Genomic DNA, 18,315 nt, shown 5'->3' with positions numbered 1-18,315 from the left:
GGATATTGTCCACTGGAGTGTCCAAAAATAGTGTTGAATGTTCAGAGTCAAGATTTTTTTTGGGAGGGTTTCAATGCGAGTGGGTCAGTGGACCTCGGCAAGGATGTGATTATACAGGTTTCAGTACGTGTGTAAGCAGGGGAAGGAAATGAGGTTTACTTGGGAGGTGACGGACGGGGTGTGGGGGTCAAGTCACCTCCGGCGGACAAGGGGCAGTCGGCACCTATAGGGTAGAATCGCCGACATGTGTCTTATTCCCTCAAACTTTGCCCCCAAGAAGCTTGGCTTACAGGAGTGCGCCACACTCCCGGTATCAAAACTTACGAAAAATTTACTGGTCAAAATGTCCAGTGGCCCCCTTAGTTTTTAAAAAAATTATATTATAAAACCTTATTGGACAATGTCCAGTGTCCTGCGCTTATTTCCGGCCCCGCTCCCCACTGGCCCGGAATTTCAAATTGCGTATTAACACCACGCGGCCACGCCCATCGAAAGCATAGCCCACTCAATCGTGCACTTCAACGGCCATAAAAAACGTAGATTGAAACTCACTATACTACTTAGTAATAATTAGTTTCGATAAATTTTAGTTTAATTAGCCAATCTTTGGTTTTTTTAATGGACGAAAGAAAGTTTTTTAAAGGATAAAAATACATATTATAAATGGTATTTATGTACACTAAAGTGAGCAAAAATAAAGTAGTGCGCAAGTTTGTTGAAAGTCCAGAAAAAAAAAATTACGCACAACTTGACAAATAATTATTTCTTCCCACATTCTCTATATAATTAATATTTATTTAAAATTCAGGCTTATAGAAAAAAAAACAAAAAACAAAACGATACCAATATTCCAATATACTTTTTTATAGTTGGAATATTTCTTTGACATATTTTTAAAGAATTAATAATATTAATTCGTGCCTAACTTATTTACAATTTTTCTAGTTATTCATTCATTTATTTATTTGCGTGAAAATGAAACCGTAGAATATATTTATAAAAACTCAATAAACCAGTGTGATGTGGCAGCGTAGATTGTTGTACATAATATTTTACCAAAAAAAAAATCTCATGCATTTGAGATGAGTAATATATACTATATTTGTTTTCTTTTTTATCTTTATAAAGTGTGGAACAGTAAATACGAATAAAAAAAACCCACATAATTAAATTGTACAACTTGGTAACAAATCACATTATTCAATTGACCACCCAAGCGAACATCGCGCGCTTGGTTTTACTTTTAAGTTGGTCACTGTCAGATTTCAATTCTTTTTTTATAAAGTCCCAAAGCTAAAAACTTTTCCTATTGTTAACGTAATATTCTACATAAAAAAAAAACTAGGAACTACCAACTCACGAGAAGTCATGTGATTCACTATTTTCACCATTGACAACGGGGCCGTTTAAACTGAGAGACTGAGAAATTTCATCATCATCTTCGTCATCATCCTGTTATAAATATATTTACACTATTAATAAACAAACAAACAAACAAACAAACAAACAAGGAAGGAAGGAAGGCAATAGCACAAAACTAACGATCACAACTTACGTTAAAACCAAAACACTCGGCCATATCTTTTTCTTTCTGTTCCATCCTTTCTAGTTCCTTCTCCTTTTCTCTTCTGGCCACTTCTTCGGGATCAGCAGAAACTACATTCGATGTGTCCAAGAGTCTTTCTTCCAATTCCTCAATTTCTTCCATCGTTTCTTCATCAATTACTAACAAAGAAAGACAGAAAAACGTACAATTAAACCATGGATGAAGAATGCGCGTGAGGAAATTTGTTTTCACTCCAAGGGATAGGCAACTCTCTATCTCGAACGACAAAATATTCTGTACATACTCTGTTACAACATCGGTTGTCAGCACGCGCAAAGCTGGGTCTCTATGTAATCTAGCCTTGCGCGTGCTGACAAGAGACAAAAAACTACCAGGATATTTTAAACTGATTTTAAATCCTCAGGGTTCGTACGAAATTTTTACATTGAAAATCCCTGACTTTTCCAGGTTATCCCTGACCAAATGTTGCCTATAACCCTGACCATTTTAAGGTGTTTACCAGAGCCAACTTCATCACAACTGGCTCATATTTAGCATTGCATGAAGAATGGTTTGATATGCCAAACAAAATCCCTGACATATCCCTGACTTTTTAGGAAAATGTTTTAAATCCCTGACTTATCCCTGACTTTTTCCCCTATTTTCCATATCCCTGACTTATCCAGGATATCCAGGTTACGTACGAACCCTGATCCTGAAGATCCTGAAGTTTTTTGTCTCTTGTCAGCACGCGCAAGGCTAGATTACATAGAGACCTAGCTTTGCGCGTGCTGACAACCGATGTTGTAACAGAGTATATACAGAATAAGCTGTCGTTCGAGATAGGGAGTTGCCGATCCTATAGCGTGAAAACAAATTTCCTCACGCGCATTCTTTATCCATGATTAAACTCTCTAACAATATCTTAGTTATAAATTGCAATGTATAACTTACAATCAATAGCCGATGACGCTGTCCTCCGAGATGACATTCCACCTCTAGATTTTGGTCGTCCCCGTTTAGGAGTAGTTAGTGTAAAGTCGGGATCATCGTCATAAGTTGATTTCCGTCTCCGTCCACCGATAACTGGTTTAGTGTCTTCTAATCAATTGAGAAAAGAAAAGAAAAGAAAAGAAAAAATGTAAAACATGAAAGTTAAAACACATTTTCATCATGATTTCAATTAAGCCACCAAAAGCCAGTGTGTAAGAAATGTGCAACATTTTCATGCAAATTCTACGTCACTTGACCCAGGATTCTGAAGTTAACAAAAAAAGCGAAGGAGGGAAAGCCACAACATACCAAACGCATTCGGATTGTCAAAAAACATTGTACCTCTGTCTGATATACTCAAGACAGCTGGTGTGGGGGAGGTATAGCCCATAGGCAAAGGATATTTGCGAGGTCTTCCTCGTCTACGAACACCACCCGATGAACTTTGTTGCGTAGTAGAAACGGCTACATAATCGCCAACTAATAAGGGATGTTGCAATTGACATTTAAACAACCCCGGGCAAGTCTAAAGAAAACACCTTAAAATCTTACCAGAATTTTGACTAGGCGTAATGACAGGAGTGCTAGTAACCGGTTGAATAAGGGTTAAGGATTCGCCAGTTTGACCATTTGTAGCCAAGACCGTCGTGTCAATATTTTGTTGATCGTCGCCTCCTTCACCAGCTGGAAGTTGAATAACTTCAAAGACAACTACTTGCTGTCCTTCCCCGCTTCCATTCATGTCCTCCTCCTCGCCTTCCATGGACATGTCACCCATTTCATCATCATCAATATAATCATCTTCTTCTCCATCATGTTCTTCACCAGGACCTTTAGGACGTCCAATGCGCATGGCTTCTTCTTTTTCCGCCGCTGTAGCGTCAGGATCGTGAACGGCCAAATGGCGAATAAGGTTGCCCTACAAAAACAGAGAATAAGTACCACTCGCCAAGTACTCTGGACGGCGACTTCTATCAAAAGACAAAGTAGGACAATTCGTTTGGACTTCGAGAAACTAATTACCTTATGTCTGAAAGTTTTGTTGCATTCCGGACACTCGTGAGTTTTCTCTTGAGGTACTGGTGGGATATAATTGGGATCGTGGTACAAGTTTTTATGTCTCTTTAAGAGTTGTTTCTGTCTAAACGACTGTCCACATTCATCGCAACGATAAGGTTTTTGATCAGTATGAATAAGCATATGAGACTCTAAATGACGTTGAGATATTGAAGCATAGGCGCATAGGTCACATTTAAAGCACTTTTCGCCTTCATGCGTTTTCACGTGTACCTACAAAAACAACACAACGTTATTTCCAGTTTGTATAACGAGAAAGGTCCATCCATTTTCATTTACCTTGTAGGTATAACGATCCGGAAAAGATTTCCCGCATCGTTTACATTTTAACGGTTTATCACTAGTATGTAGTTTTTGCACATGTATTCTGAGATCAGTTTTACGTCCGCACGTTGTAGGACAAAGCTCGCACTGAAAAACTGGTTTGTTTCCAGAATGAATCAGTTTATGAGCTTTCAAGCTGTTGGACTGCGTGAATCTGTAAATGAAAGTTAAGAAAATCTGGCTATCAGAAGTTCAGCCGGACCAAAATGTTATTTTCCATTATTATCGGAAAGTTTCTTATTCACCCACCTCGAATGACAAATGTCACATTCGTAGGGCTTTTCGCCAGTGTGAATCCTCAAATGACGTTTCAACTTGTACGTATCAGGACTGGCGTAGGTACAGTGAGGGCACTGATAAGGACGCTCTCCAGTATGGCAACGCATATGTCTCTTGAGCTTGCTGAGTTCTACACTAGCGTAATCGCACTCTGTGCAACGGTGAGGCTTTTCGTGAGTGTGCTTATACCTAACATGCCGAACCAATTCTCCCGACGTGGTAAAGGCGGCTTCGCACTCTTTGCACTGATGGGGTCGAGTACCCGTATGGGTATTGACGTGATTTTGTAAAGAAGCTAACGTTTTAAAGCCTCTTTCACACACGGAACATTTATGAGGTCGCTCTTCCGAATGAGACTTCATGTGCCGCGACAACAGATAACGTTTAGGACTGGTATAGTTACAATAATTACACATGTGAGCTTGGGTAACAGTTTGGCTCTTTTTCGGGGTGATTTTTATTGTGCGCACTTTGGTGGTCACGGGCGTTCCATCTTGGGGTCCTTGCGTGTCATTTAAGACTTCGCTGGTTATTTTCTCACCGCCTTCATTGAAATCATAAACTGACATATCCATGTTGGCCTCTTTGTCTTCCTCAACCTCCTTATCATCAGGTTGCGAAACTATCAACACGTAACTGACTTCTCCAGGGTTTGTGTCCGACGGTACTATAGTTACAGTTTGGTAGGCATTACCAGTATTAAGGATTACCTAAAAATTTAAGAAAACCTTTCAAACATCCCTTTCCAATAAGTCCTTAACACAGGTTCACAATTTCCACTTGTGCATTAGAGCTATCTCAGAAGTCTTAGTGTGACGTCGCCCATGCTATTTGCCCATAGAACCTAAGCGGTACCAATCATGGCCGCCAACTGTCAAAGCTAAGCCCGTGACGTTTTACCTAGGCACGGACGTCACAACTGAGACAGGAATCTAAACCAATCCAATTACTTGATTATTTCCATCTTCCGCTGCAGCAGATTGTTCGGCTAAACTAGCCATCATCTGTAGAGTTCCTTCGTCACTCATATGAATCTCTTGTCCATCACTGGTAACCAAAGTCGAGCCTCCAGTAGCCGATACGGGTATAGTTTGTTCAGTTTCCGTCCCATCAGGTTGTCTGACTAGCATTCTAATAGTTTGCGGGTGAACTATAGTTGCCGACTGATCATGTATTTCGCTTACATCTTGATTTTGGTTATCGTGCGGTTCACCGGTCTTTAAATTAATGTTTAATTTATGACAATGTCATCATGAAAATTACGTGTTTATGTGGTATTTACAATTTCTTCAGGAGCTTCACTTTTAATGACGGGTTCTTCATCATCAGGTACAGCGATATACGCAGTTTGTACTCCTTGATTGTCCCCATCATTTCCAGCATGCATAGCTTCACTGTCAGCCTGTCACATAGAATTTTCTCCGCTTTATAAATGTGGCTATGAGCTTAAACTTTGTAGCTTAACTACAGAGTAATAACCCCATGAATACCAAGGATGATGGGGGGGATGCGTAATCTGAGGGAAATCAGCACTCTTGCTGTGGAACGACTCAGGTCTGGTGGGACGCTATAAATGGGGGAGGAATACGAAGACCGCCCGCCATTTTCCCGTCTATTCCCCGCCCCTTTTTAGCGAGGTGTGCGTGATTATATAACCAGACCTAGTTCTTGCGCTGACGTATTGCATGCGTGTGTTTGTGAGTTAACCCGGGGGGGTAACGTGGATAAAAACCGATTAAGGCAAGATCCACTACCACCATTGAGCCTCGTAATGTGAAAGAATTGAGAAAGGAAATAAGATTATTTCTATGGTATGAGTTAACAGCAATATTCCGACTTCGGATGGATGTATTGGGAAAGAAGTAAGATTGGCATCGTCAAAGAATTTACCGCGTTAGATTGTGGCAACCGTCAATTTTCGGTTTAAATTTGATGGACGAATGTATCGAAGCCGATTTATTGGAAAAGGTAAATATTTTCTTTAAAGACCGGTTTGTTGGGTGCGTTGACGCGTGGGGGGGGGACGCGGACACGGTTGCTAGTATTGGTTTAATGGCGTACTTTTAAGGTATAATGTTACGCTAAAAGAAATTTTCCTTTCATTTACATGCAAAAATTACCTGAGCCTGTTCCGTTGAGTACTGAAAAGCCTGAAGACCACTTCCATCAGCCCTGGCCACATAATACGTTGTGGTTTGTCTCTCCTCCCCATCTTCATCTCCTTCGGTAGTTGATAAGATTGTGTGATCTCCACTCGCGGAGGTTTGAGTTACAACTGCAGTTCCATCCGCAATCTCTTGATTGAAGGATGCCAAGTAATTTTGTATATCGGTAATTTCTTCTTCTGGCTGTTGACCAGCATCTCCCTTCTCCGCAGTTTCCTCCGAAACTGTGTCGTTTTCTTCCATTTCGTAATAAGCAGATAAACTGAGGGTGATTTACCTACACACAATAAATATTTGAAAACGGGTTTCATTTCGTAACTATAGCAAAATTTTTGTTTGCGATTGAATAGATTTGTTAGTAGCCATGTGAACTTCTTAAATATGCCTGCCTTATTTTGCGACCTAGTTTCCAATAATGAACTTGTAATTATTTACAGCAAACATTTCGCATTTTAATTAGTTTTCAAAAGTTTGCAAGTTGTTTGTTATTGTTATACAATTTTGTTTTGGACGCAATTCCAATATTATGTACTTTAGTTTCATATCTAAAAAAATATTAAGCCTAAATATATGGGCTTTTGGGGAAATAGGCTGAAGATTTTAACTATTTATTTATTTATTTATTTGTAAAACAATACAGTAAAAATTCCCCAAAAAATTGGATAGCTTTCTAAAATATATTGATTCTATAATATGCTTATACTATACTTTTGGCATATGCTGACAGCGAACCGTACTTATGCACCTGTACATGTACGTAGCAGTTGCCATTCAAGTAGGGGAAGGGAGGGACTAGAGGAGTATAACCGTCGTAAGGGGCTTGAAAGAGGCCAGCCATACTAGATAAGATGGTTGAGACACACTTCAATGTTTAAATATAGCTTTTATTTTTTTTGTAAAATTTAAGGACTATTTCATCCCCCCCCCCAAATTTTCTAAGAACCTTAAATAATTATATGACTTCAGCCTAGTGACGGTTTGGAGTTCGTTCCTTCAAGCAAAGAGGAGAGAAAGACGGAGAGAGAATCAGTATAGGCAGCCATGATCCATGCGTGGTGAAATCGGGGGGGGGGGGGTAAATCTAAGGTACACCGCGCCACCTGAGCGCAGCTTTCTCGCGCATAGTTGACGTAGGGGATGACAGAGATAAGGTGAGGAGCCGGAGGAGGTCAATCCCCCCATGCGCAAAGGATGTGCGTCCTAAAACTAAATGTACCGTAAATTGTTTTTACTACTTCCCCCCCCCCCCTATTTTCCCATTTTGCGGCGGATTTTATAAAGCGCCTTTCTATCTGCCTCTCCCTCTCTCCTCTTTGCTCCAAGATGACACTTGCCCTCAAGTTTCTCAGCCATTCCATCTATAAAGACCGTTAACTTAGGCCTAGAAGCCCTATATCTATATAGGTTTTGCTTCAGTGCCAACTACAACTACGAAAGACGCAAGTGGCGTGCGCCAAGCACTTTACAGCAGTGTTGTACGCGGGATACGGGTTTGGAAAACAGGACGATTGGGGCGTGTAGTATTCCTAGGGGCTTATATATATGCAAGAATGCACTACTTTCAACATGGTCGACGCGGATAAGCTTCGTTAACAAAGGCTTGGGGGGCTCTCTTGATTAAATCACAAATATTAAAAACTTTTCTGTACGAATTAAAAGACGCAAAACCTACAGTCACAAATCTTAAATGACCCTGGTGCTAGCAAAAGGAACCTCAAAAATTCTAAGCGCCATCTGCATTAATTATTAGCGCCATCTGGGCCTACCCCGTCGGTGGCCGCTAGGTTCCACGGCACCGCAGCTTCGCTTTGGCCCTTTAGGTCCGTCTTCTAGGACGCCATGTTTCCGGATTCGGACGCCCGTAGTTCACCGCGCCGCGGAACCGTTGACTGGCCTTGAAACGTAACGCGTAATGGCGGAAAACAAATATTTTTACGCTAACGTAGTCCACGTTTAAAAAGTACCGTACGGTATTTTATCCCTTATATCAAGAATTAGCGAAATAATGTAGATTAATAACTTATTAGTTAGGATTGAGCTTAGTTTCGCCGACCCGGAATAGTTTGTGAAATAGTTAAATGAAAGACCGCAGTGCGCGCTGATCTCAGTTTTCTACTCCTTGAGCCCATGGTAATGGCGGTGGAGAGGCTGTACGTCTAACGTATTTTTTGGGACGTTTACAAAGTTCGTATGGGCCTAATCGATAGTCCAGAGATTCATTAAGCATATCTTTAGATTCCGATAACTTTCACGTAATCTTTAAGTCTATTTTAATCGAACTAAAGCCATTTAAATTAGTTTCTTACCTGGTTTTTCTCTAATTGTTCGCTTGAGGGCGTTGTAACTAACTAGGCTTTAGCTTCCTCCTCGCGCTAGATTTGCGGGAAAAGGAGAAAAAAGATTCATGCGCCACTAGATGACGTCAGTTGGCTGTTGATTGCTCCCCTCCTATCACGTGGGAAAGCGACCCCATTTCCATTTAAACACCAATGAAAATTAAGGGCGGGAAATAATTCAAATTTTGAATTTATCGTTCGATAAATTTGCAATTTTTTCTTTTTATGCTTGGGGAAATTTTGTTTCTATTGTAATATTATTGTAAAATAAATAATTTCTTTTATAATTTATAGTTATTTTTGAAATAATAGGCCTAATTTCTGTAACTTTGAAATTCTAGGCTTAATTTCTGTAACTTTGAAATTCTAGGCTTAATTTCTGTAAAACTTTAAGCCTTGGTGAGAGGCCAAAAACTACTATATGCTTTAGTAACTTTGAATTTGAAATTCTAGGCTTAATTTCTGTAAAACTTTAAGCCTTGGTGATTAATTAAAAATAAAAACACAATTTTTGATTATTCCGCTTTATATATCAAAAAACAAAATGGTTACAGTGAAATTGTACATCAATGAATGGTGAACACCCAATAAATAGTTTATAGACTTAGAATGGTATAAAATTCGAATTTTTAAAAACTACACCCTTACACGATGATTTTAAACAAACTAAACTATAGGGCGGATGCTTCGCATCCTTGTAGCACTGAATTAGAGTCCAGGAACTCTCTTAATTCACAATCTAAATTAGATTCACCCTTATTTGAACTGGTTTGATCTTGGTCCATCATTTCAATGGATGATTTATGCCCCCCTTTATCAACAATTGAATCTATCGTTTGATTCAAAGCATCTTGGTCTATTAATATTGGACTGGGTGAATTTGTAGTTACAATTGGAATTGGTTCGTAACTAATTCCCATTGCTTTCCTTATTTGTTGAAGACCAATTACATTCCCTGGATTAACCTGACTGGTTATTTCCGTTAAACCCCTCGTTACTTTTTCAGCTATCAAAAGACGAATGAATGAAAGAATTAAATTAAATTAAATTAATTAATTAATCCACCTTATTCCCTTTCGCGGGAAGTTAGGCTTAGCTCGGGATTCATGGTGGTGAGTAACGGGAAGAAATTCGTCTGTCGTCTGCTACAAAAGCCAAAAATATGTACTGTAGCGGACGACAGACCAATTTCTTCCCGTTACTCCACCCCCATGAATCCCGAGCTAAGCCTAACTTCCTGCGAAAGGGAATAAGGTGGATTAAAACAACCACAGTTAATTTATGTTTATTTATAATTAATTTAAAATGTTTTATTTACCTAATTCAACTTCAACCTTATTGGCTCCTTGAATATTAGACAGATGAGATGGTGGCGCTTGACTTAGTCTATCGTGTTGAGCTTTGGCTAAATCTTGTAACAAGGCTGAAGTTTCATCAAGTTTGCTTTGAAGTACATTTTTCGGGCCTTTAGATTGATCATCTGCTCCATCTAAAATTAAACTCGTTAATTAAGTGTCGTCATTTAAATTAATTTTAAATAAAAGTATAGTTTTTAATACTTACTAAAATCCATTTCTTGAGGTACATTTCCATTAACAACAACTTCAGGGGGTGTTTTAGTTTTGTTAGTTTTTCGTCTCTAAAAGTTAAATAGACGAGTTTAAATTAAAAATTTATGTTAAATTGATTGTAAACCCTTTGGTCATAAGAAAATAATATATAGCTCCCTATAAGTATGAAACGTAGTACATTTTCATACTACAGCATTTGCTTCCAAATTTGGCGCAAAGCCCCGTGGGAGAAGTTTCCGTACTAGGAGTAAAAGGGGGGGGGCGAAACCATCGCCGCCACCTAAGGTGTCCGGGAAAGGCACGATGGGCCGGGGAAATATCGCCCCCCCCCTAGAGACACAAGGTGCTCCTTACCTCGTACCAGTGTCGCCATCTATTAATTTATTATGATAATTTTGACATGTACTTAATCAGTTATAATTATCATAATAATAACTTCTAGACCTTTAAATCTTTAATTACGATATAAAATTTGAAGATTTTCTAAACAAATATTTCATCTTTTTAACGCCAAAAACTCTTAATAGGTGGCGCTAGAAACTTTTTACAAATTTCAATGGAAGAAAATGCTGTTTACAATCATGGCTTAAATGGAGAGTTTCATACTTATAGGGAGCTATATATTATTTTCTTATGCTTTTATTTAATTTAAAAACAAATTAATTAAGAAAATAATTAAAATTAAAATAGTAACGAACCTCCTCTAACTGTTTAATTGTTTTGGAATGCATTCCACCAGTTAATGCATCTAACATGTTATCAACCATAGTCATAACATAATCACAGTCCTTAGCAAAGCTCATTAAACTGAAATAATTAATTTAAATCATTAACAACTCGGAATAGAGACATTTCTTTAATGCCACCACTGAAGTCTCGAACCTTTCAGCATATTGGGCACCAAGTTCATCTCCATACGTATTCAATACCATTATAGACTCATCTTTAGTCAAGTTTGAAAACATGGAATCATACTGCGGAGCGTAGGAACAGAAACTTCCGTAGTTCAAATTTTTGACTGTAAAATATAAGATTAAGAATATATAAGTAGCTTAATTTGAAAGTAGAATATTAAAAATAATAATTATTAATTAAAAATTAATAAAAAAACACCCAAATAGAAACAAAACCACTATAACTGAAGAACCATTAAAAAAACAAAGGGAAATTCAAATTAATAATTAATATCTAAATGTTACTGAAAAAGACTGGCTTCTCTGAGTAAGTAAGAATTTTTGTCAAACTGATAACGAGAAAAGCAATTACAGGGTTCATACAATACAACTTTTGGAAAACAAATTTCCCTGAGATTTCCAGGCTTTTCCCCATATACTTCCCTGAGTTTTCCAGGTTTTTCCCTTATATGGAGTAACTTATGGATCAAATGTTAACAAAGGAGGGGGGGGGCAAATAGGACTATCTCCCTATCTCTAATATAACCAGAGTTATGAGTCTCCAAATATAGTGTAATGTTAATCCTATGGAGAGTATGTTTACGGACATTTTGCTTAATTACTCGGCCCCTGTTTGTCGTAGCCCTAAGTTTTTAGTATGGTTGGATGGGGGACAAATTGGACTATAACATACTCAAAGGACATCCCCGTATCTCTAGTAGAACCAGAGTTACGAGCCTCCAAAGTTTAGTGTAATGTTAATCCTATGGAGAGTATGTTTACGGACATTTTGCTTAATTACTCGGCCCCTGTTTGTCGTAGCCCTAAGTTTTTAGTATCGTTGGATGGGGGACAAATTGGACTATTACATAATCAAAGGACATCTCCGTATCTCTAATATACCCAGAGTTACGAGCCTCCAAAATTTAGAGTAATGTTAATCCTATGGAGGGAATGTTCACGAACATTTTGCTTAATTACTCGGCCCCTGTTTGACTCAAATTTCCCTGAATAGTGAATTTTACTAAAAATTCCAAATTTCCCTGAGGTTTTTGTCAGCTATTTATTTCCCTGATTTTTTCAGGTTTTCCAGGTTTGTATGAACCCTGCAATTAAAAACAGTATTTTTCTCGTCATCTCTAACTAAAATTAAACCTAATTCTTTTAATTATTTTTCCGCCAATTTAGTGGGTGCTGTGCAGAGTGTTTAGTTTCTTTTTTAAAGTATTATTTTAAAGTTAAATCTTATTGATTGATTTTGCATTGATGTTTTTTTTTTTTTTTTTTTTTTGGGTTCCCGACCTGGTCGAACTACGTTTTTAGGGTCCTCTTTGAAGCCAGTGATAGATCCGCCTCCGTGGCCCAGCTTACCCATCAGCTGCTCCAGTTTCACCTCCTTCTCCTCAGCTCCTAAATGAAACGTGTCAAAAAAAAAAATTACTCCAAAGATATTAATTAATTAAATTTAATGGTTCGTCTTAATCTTAATGAAGATTTTTTACCCTTAGGATTGAGGATTGACAATGAAGTACTACCATCATCTTTCTGCCGCAAAAAGGCAAACTGTCAAAGGGTATTAAATTAATTATTATTACTTAAGTTAATAAGCTTAAAGGGAGGGTGAAGTAGAAAATCAAGTGATTTTTTATCGATTCTTCTACTAATTACAAGACCAGTCTGCATAGTGATACATTCAGGAAATACTTCCGAATGATTTTAAAATTATTTCAAATTAGGTTCAGATTTTAAGGATGATTTTAAAGAAGGACCTCCGACCAATCGCGTAACGCCTTGCCTTTGTTAACAAAATTCTCGTGGCACGTTCCATGTCTCGCGCCACGATTATCATTATCACGTCGCGCGCGAATTTTATCAAATCTCGTGCTAAATTTCATTCAACGCGGAACGTGCCACGAGAATTTTGTTAATAAAAAGGCAGGGCGTTACGCGATTGGTCAGAAGTCCTTGTTTAAAATTATCCTTAAAATCTGAAACTAATTTGAATTTTAAAATTATTCGAAAGTATTTCCTGAATGTTTGACTATGCAGACTGGTCTTATAATTAGTAGAAGAATCGATAAAAAATCAATTGATTTTCTACTTCACCCTCCCTTTAAGAAGTTCTTCCAAGTTTTTAATTTTAATTTTAATTTTTAACCAACCTGAGAATTTGGTTTTTTCAATGTTAATTTATCAGCGGCAGCTCTAGCAGCTTTCTGAGCTTGAATGAGAATCTCATCTGGCGCCATATCATCATCGTCACTTTGTACGTAACTAAAAATTAATTATATTATAATAAATATAATAATTTAAATGACAAGGTAATTCAGAAAAAAACCTTTTATCATCTGAATGTTTGGACTTGTGCTTTTTCATCTTCATTTCCGGAGACTCGTTTAACGTAAGTTCAGATCCGCCTTCTAATTGGGTGATTTCTTCAACATGTTCTTTGGGATCAAATCCTAGTTCTTCTGGTGACATGTCAAGAATAAATGGAAGATTACGCGATAAAGACATAAGTTGTTCCTAAAGAAAAACGTGAATTAATTATTTAATACATCGTAATTTTTTAGTCCGCAGGGTTCATACAACTTTTGGAAAACCAATTTCCCTGAGTTTCCCAGGTTTTTCCCGTATATGGAGTATCGTATGGAGCAAATGTTAACGGAGGAGGGGGGGCAAATAGGACTATAACATACTAAAAGGACATCTCCCTATCTCTAATATAACCAGAGTTATGAGCCTCCAAAGTGTAGTGTAATGTTAATCCTATGGAGGGTGGTATGTTTACGGACATTTTGCTTGATTACTCGGCCCCTGTTTGTCGTAGCCCTAAGTTTTTAGTATGGTTGGATGGGGGACGAATTGGACTATAACATACTTAAAGGACATCCCCGTATCTCTAGTAGAACCAGAGTTATGAGCCTCCGAAATATAGTGTAATGTTAACCCTATGGAGGGTATGTTCACGAACATTTTGCTTAATTACACAGCCCCTGTTTGACGTAAATTTAGCTGATTTCTCTGAAATTTACATAAAATTCGATAATTTCCCTGAAATTTACTAAAACTTCGATAATTTCCCTGAAATTTACTAAAACTTCGATAATTTCCCTGAAATTTACTAAAAATTTGATAATTTCCCTGAAATTTACTAAAAATGCGATAATTTCCCAGAAATTTACTAAAAATTCGATAATTTCCCTGAAATTTACTAAAAATTCAATAATTTCCCTGAAATTTACTAAAAATTCAATAATTTCCCTGAAATTTACTAAAAATTCGATAATTTCCCTGAATTTTCCATGAGGTTTTCGTCAACTATTTATTTCCCTGAGTTTTCCCTGAGGTTTTTGTCAGCTATTTATTTCCCTGATTTTTCCCAGTTTTCCATGTTTGTATGAACCCTGACTACACTTATTATATTTCTCACTCGAGTAAATAGTTTTTGTCCGTGCCACATTTTCTTTGCAGCTTTAAAATAAACTGTGTCAGGACGATTATAGATCATGGCATTATCGCACATAAGTTTCAAATCATTCTAAAAAAAAACAATTAAATTAGGAAATTAATTAAAGGATGTTATAATTTAATTTTTATTAGGAAATTAAAAGAACTTACTTTGAAATCATTTATACACTTATAATCCTTGGCTTCTACCTTTGTTTTCATTGTACTAAAATCCATTGGATGGCTAATAATACTGGAGTATCCAGGCGCGATAATATCACTAACTGGCCATGCAAAAAATTGTTGGGGATCTTTCCTGAAAAAAATGTAAAAATTAAAGGAAAAGTTTAGGTAACATAACATCATACCTTAAAATAATGGCTGCTTTTTCAAAATATAAAAGGAAGAATATTAAAAGATAAATAAAAGATCTCTTATTACAAAATAATTAGCATTTTATTAGGCTTGTGTGCAACAGTGTGGGAAATAAGGCGGTGGCAAAGGGCAAATGACCAGTTTAAAAATTAAATTGGAGGGGGGGTCAGTGGTCCACAGGACCACTAAGAAAATTCAAGGGTTTCCAGAGCAGTCTGGGAAATAGCACACTTCCTCTGGTCCAAAACCAGTTTATTAATTGCTTGGACTAGTTTTTTAATTCAAGAAGTGGGGGTTACTGGTCCTCGGGACCAGTTTATTAATTGCAAATCTATAGGAGAACAAAGGCTGGGACCAGTTCGGAGACCAGTTTATTATTTCGGACATAGGGGGGTCACTGGTCCCAAGGACTAGTTTAAAAAATATCCTTATTTCCCAGACTGTTCCAGAGTCCAGACATTAGCTCATATATTTTAATTATCCACTTCTTCAATTTAGCAGACACCGCGCCCTGGCCAGTGGTCATGGACCAGTTTATTTTTTCCAGATCAGAGGGTTCTCTCTCTGGTCCAATGTCCAGTTTAAAAAAAATCCTTATTTCCCACCCTGGTGTGCAACCATTGGTTTAGTGGTGTCTGCTAAACTGAACTCCTTACCCCTATGGGATTGGTTGAAATTTCACAGACTGTGAGAGGTAAGGGTGAGGGGTTCAGTTTAGCAGACGCCAATAAAACAATGGTGACACAGTAGTCTTCACTTTTAAGAGTAATAAAATGCTAATTGTTTTGTAACAAGAGATAATTAAAGGCCATTCTTTTAAGGTATAATGTTATGTTAGCTAAACTTTCCTTTAACATAAATTGAGATTTCAAAACTTACTTTTGGAAAGTTTTGAGAAAATAACTTAAAAGCAACTGAAGAGGAGTTTTAGTGGACTTTTTCTTTAAAGTACATGACCTTGGATCTCTATTAGTTCTATCACCGCCACAAAAAATAGAATTAGAGTCCACCATTTGCCTTTTTTGGGGCATTTCCTTAGATCCATGATCATGATCATGCTCCCTACGACGTTTTTCCTTAAAAAATAAATAGGCCTATATATTAGGAATCATGAAAGGTTCAAGTGGATTCCTTGTACTGAAATACCTCGTGGATTAAATAACACTAGGGATAGTTGTTCCCCGGGTTCCCCCAAAAGATGAAGCATGCATATTCCAAACGCCCCCTAGCAGCAGCTACTATCCCTAACAGGAAGTTATAAGAAAATTGGACTAAATATCACGTGTTCTATGTCTATGACGTGTTCTATGGTTCTATGTCTATGACGTGTTCTATGGTTCTATGTCTATGACGTGTTCTATGGTTCTATGTCTATGACGTGTTCTATGGTTCTATGTCTATGACGTGTTCTAAGGTTCTATGTCTATAACGTGTTCTATGTCTATGACGTGTTCTATGTCTATGACGTGTTCTATGTCTATGACGTGTTCTATGTCTATGACGTGTTCTATGGTTCTATGTCTATGACGTATTCTAAAGTTCTATGTCTATAACGTGTTCTATGTCTATGACGTATTCTAAAGTTCTATGTCTATAACGTGTTCTATGTCTATGACGTGTTCTATGTCTATGACGTGTTCTATGTCTATGACGTGTTCTATGTCTATGACGTGTTCTATGGTTCTAACTTCTATGTCTATGACGTGTTCTATGTCGATGACGTGTTCTATGTCTATAAGGTGTTCTATGGTTCTATGTCTATGACGTGTTCTATAGTTCTATGTCTATGACGTGTTCTATGGTTCTATGTCTATAACGTGTTGTATGTCTATGACGTGTTCTATGGTTCTATGTCTATGACGTGTTCTATGGTTCTATGACGTGTTCTATGGTTCTATGACGTGTTCTATGTCTATGACGTGTTCTATGTCTATAAGGTGTTCTATGTCTATAAGGTGTTCTATGTCTATAAGGTGTTCTATGTCTATAAGGTGTTCTATGTCTATAAGGTGTTCTATGTCTATGACGTCAAAATTGAATTTCTGCCTAAATTGGGCAAAAACGATTTATTTTGCCTAGAGATGGCGCTATATCTATATCCGGTTTGGTCCAATAAATTGGGGGAATGAAGAGGGGAATCAAGGACGATAGCATTACATGGGAAACCCAGTTAGTGAACAATCCCTAGAGTTAGTTAATCCATGAATACCGAAGCCTAGTCTATAGCATCTTTGCTTGAGAAAGTAAAACCACATACCTTGCGTTCATGGGAATGTTCTCTATGATGATGATGATGGTGATGATGCTTATGTCTCTTCTGATGTTTATCACGATCCCTATCACTTGATTTCTTCTTTTTCTTTTTCTTAGATTTTTTGTGTTTCTCGTGGCTATGATGAGATTCCGTTGTTGTTGTTGTTGCCACCATTATATCCATTTTCTCTTCCTTTGGGACTAATAATGGGTCACCAACAGGAAGCTGTTGATGAGGATTAATAACAGTGGGAGGGACAACTACAGAAGGTCCTGGAATAGATGCAGGTGCGTGTAACACGTGTTTTTGATCAAGGGCTTGATGTGGCGGCGGTTGTCCTTGAGGAGGAATGACATTTGTTTGCAATTGCAAAACATCACTAGCTTGGATGCTGGGTGATGCGGGCGCGGGTGCTTGAACGCTACTAGAACTTCCACCAACTTTTAAAACGAGCTTCAAGGGTTTCTCCAAGCGATCTAATCATTGAGAATATTAAATTTAAACGTGAATTTCTACTACTAATCCATTATTCATAAAACGATTCTAATTGCCCCATTCAAAAATCGAAATATTCGAAAATTAATTAAATAACCCTAAGCCTTGGCCACAATGAACGTTCGTTTACTCACCAGTTTTGCCTTCTTTCAATTCTTTTTTCTCGGATCTATGATGTTTTTTATGTTTCTTACTACCCATTACAAACGAAAATTTACTATAAAATTCAGTTAAAATTAACTTGAGCGATAATTACAGTGTTTCACAAATAAAAGTCAACAAAACTATCACCAACACAATGAATGAACGCGACGAGACACCGGTGGTCAATATGAACCAATCACAATACAGCAGCTTCCCATTAAGCCTAGAGACGAAGGCGCGTTTTTTGAATAAATAAGCACACGTGGACGTTTAATTATCAAGCATTTATTATATTTCCCTCCATTTTAAAGATAAAGAACAAATACAAATTAAAGTTAATAAAAACTTCTTTTGCAAATTTATGAAATTTGAATGAACGCGACGAGACACTGGTTGTCAATATGAAACAATCA

General features: G+C 37.5%; 2 protein-coding genes across 11 annotated transcripts; both read right to left on the bottom strand.

The window, feature by feature from the left end:
* Positions 1–584: 584 nt before the first annotated feature.
* Positions 585–8,897, bottom strand: LOC149690308 (uncharacterized). Of its 9 annotated transcripts, none has more exons than XM_089869801.1 (13): positions 8,057–8,897; positions 6,340–6,661; positions 5,502–5,621; positions 5,170–5,436; positions 4,190–4,929; positions 3,896–4,094; positions 3,563–3,829; positions 3,092–3,458; positions 2,849–3,019; positions 2,501–2,647; positions 1,556–1,725; positions 1,361–1,452; positions 585–1,300 (listed from the first exon to the last, which is right to left on the bottom strand). In XM_089869801.1, the coding sequence occupies exons 2-13, from the start codon at positions 6,625–6,627 to the stop codon at positions 1,294–1,296; spliced, it is 2,835 nt and encodes a 944-aa protein (XP_089725927.1). In that variant the 5' UTR covers positions 6,628–6,661; positions 8,057–8,897; the 3' UTR covers positions 585–1,293. The 9 variants fall into 9 exon arrangements, with proteins under 9 accessions (XP_089725927.1, XP_089725926.1, XP_089725925.1 ...); XM_089869800.1 differs by having other exon boundaries at positions 8,151–8,897; XM_089869799.1 differs by having other exon boundaries at positions 8,691–8,897.
* Positions 8,898–9,228: 331 nt separating this feature from the next.
* Brd7-9 (Bromodomain containing 7/9) lies at positions 9,229–18,090 on the bottom strand. Of its 2 annotated transcripts, none has more exons than XM_089869809.1 (14): positions 17,893–18,090; positions 17,267–17,739; positions 15,889–16,085; positions 14,806–14,950; positions 14,618–14,725; positions 13,523–13,710; positions 13,347–13,458; positions 12,687–12,747; positions 12,556–12,594; positions 11,174–11,309; positions 10,990–11,098; positions 10,284–10,359; positions 10,039–10,209; positions 9,229–9,726 (listed from the first exon to the last, which is right to left on the bottom strand). In XM_089869809.1, the coding sequence occupies exons 1-14, from the start codon at positions 17,957–17,959 to the stop codon at positions 9,392–9,394; spliced, it is 2,217 nt and encodes a 738-aa protein (XP_089725935.1). In that variant the 5' UTR covers positions 17,960–18,090; the 3' UTR covers positions 9,229–9,391. The 2 variants fall into 2 exon arrangements, with proteins under 2 accessions (XP_089725935.1, XP_089725934.1); XM_089869808.1 differs by having other exon boundaries at positions 12,487–12,594; positions 17,893–18,089.
* Between the last annotated feature and the right edge of the window lie 225 nt (positions 18,091–18,315).

This window comes from Phalangium opilio, unplaced genomic scaffold, assembly GCF_054372755.1.
Source record: "Phalangium opilio isolate 3A_F unplaced genomic scaffold, DU_Popi_V2 ptg000031l_1, whole genome shotgun sequence".
Taxonomy (NCBI): domain Eukaryota; kingdom Metazoa; phylum Arthropoda; class Arachnida; order Opiliones; family Phalangiidae; genus Phalangium; species Phalangium opilio.
This window is presented reverse-complemented; position numbering and strand designations above follow the sequence as displayed.

Bases quoted from the DNA above. Each gene is read 5' to 3' on its own strand.
- LOC149690308 (XM_089869801.1), bottom strand. From the start codon at position 6,627: ATGGAAGAAAACGACACAGTTTCGGAGGAAACTGCGGAGAAGGGAGAT. The intron at 3,830-3,895 runs GTAAATGAAAAT...TTGTTTTTGTAG, and splicing joins CGGATCGTTATACCTACAAG to GTACACGTGAAAACGCATGA. The intron at 3,459-3,562 runs GTAATTAGTTTC...CTGTTTTTGTAG, and splicing joins ACAAAACTTTCAGACATAAG to GGCAACCTTATTCGCCATTT.
- Brd7-9 (XM_089869808.1), bottom strand. From the start codon at position 17,959: ATGGGTAGTAAGAAACATAAAAAACATCATAGATCCGAGAAAAAAGAA. The intron at 11,310-12,486 runs GTCGGGAACCCA...TATATTTTACAG, and splicing joins TAAAAACGTAGTTCGACCAG to TCAAAAATTTGAACTACGGA. The intron at 11,099-11,173 runs GTTCGAGACTTC...TAATTATTTCAG, and splicing joins GGTGCCCAATATGCTGAAAG to TTTAATGAGCTTTGCTAAGG.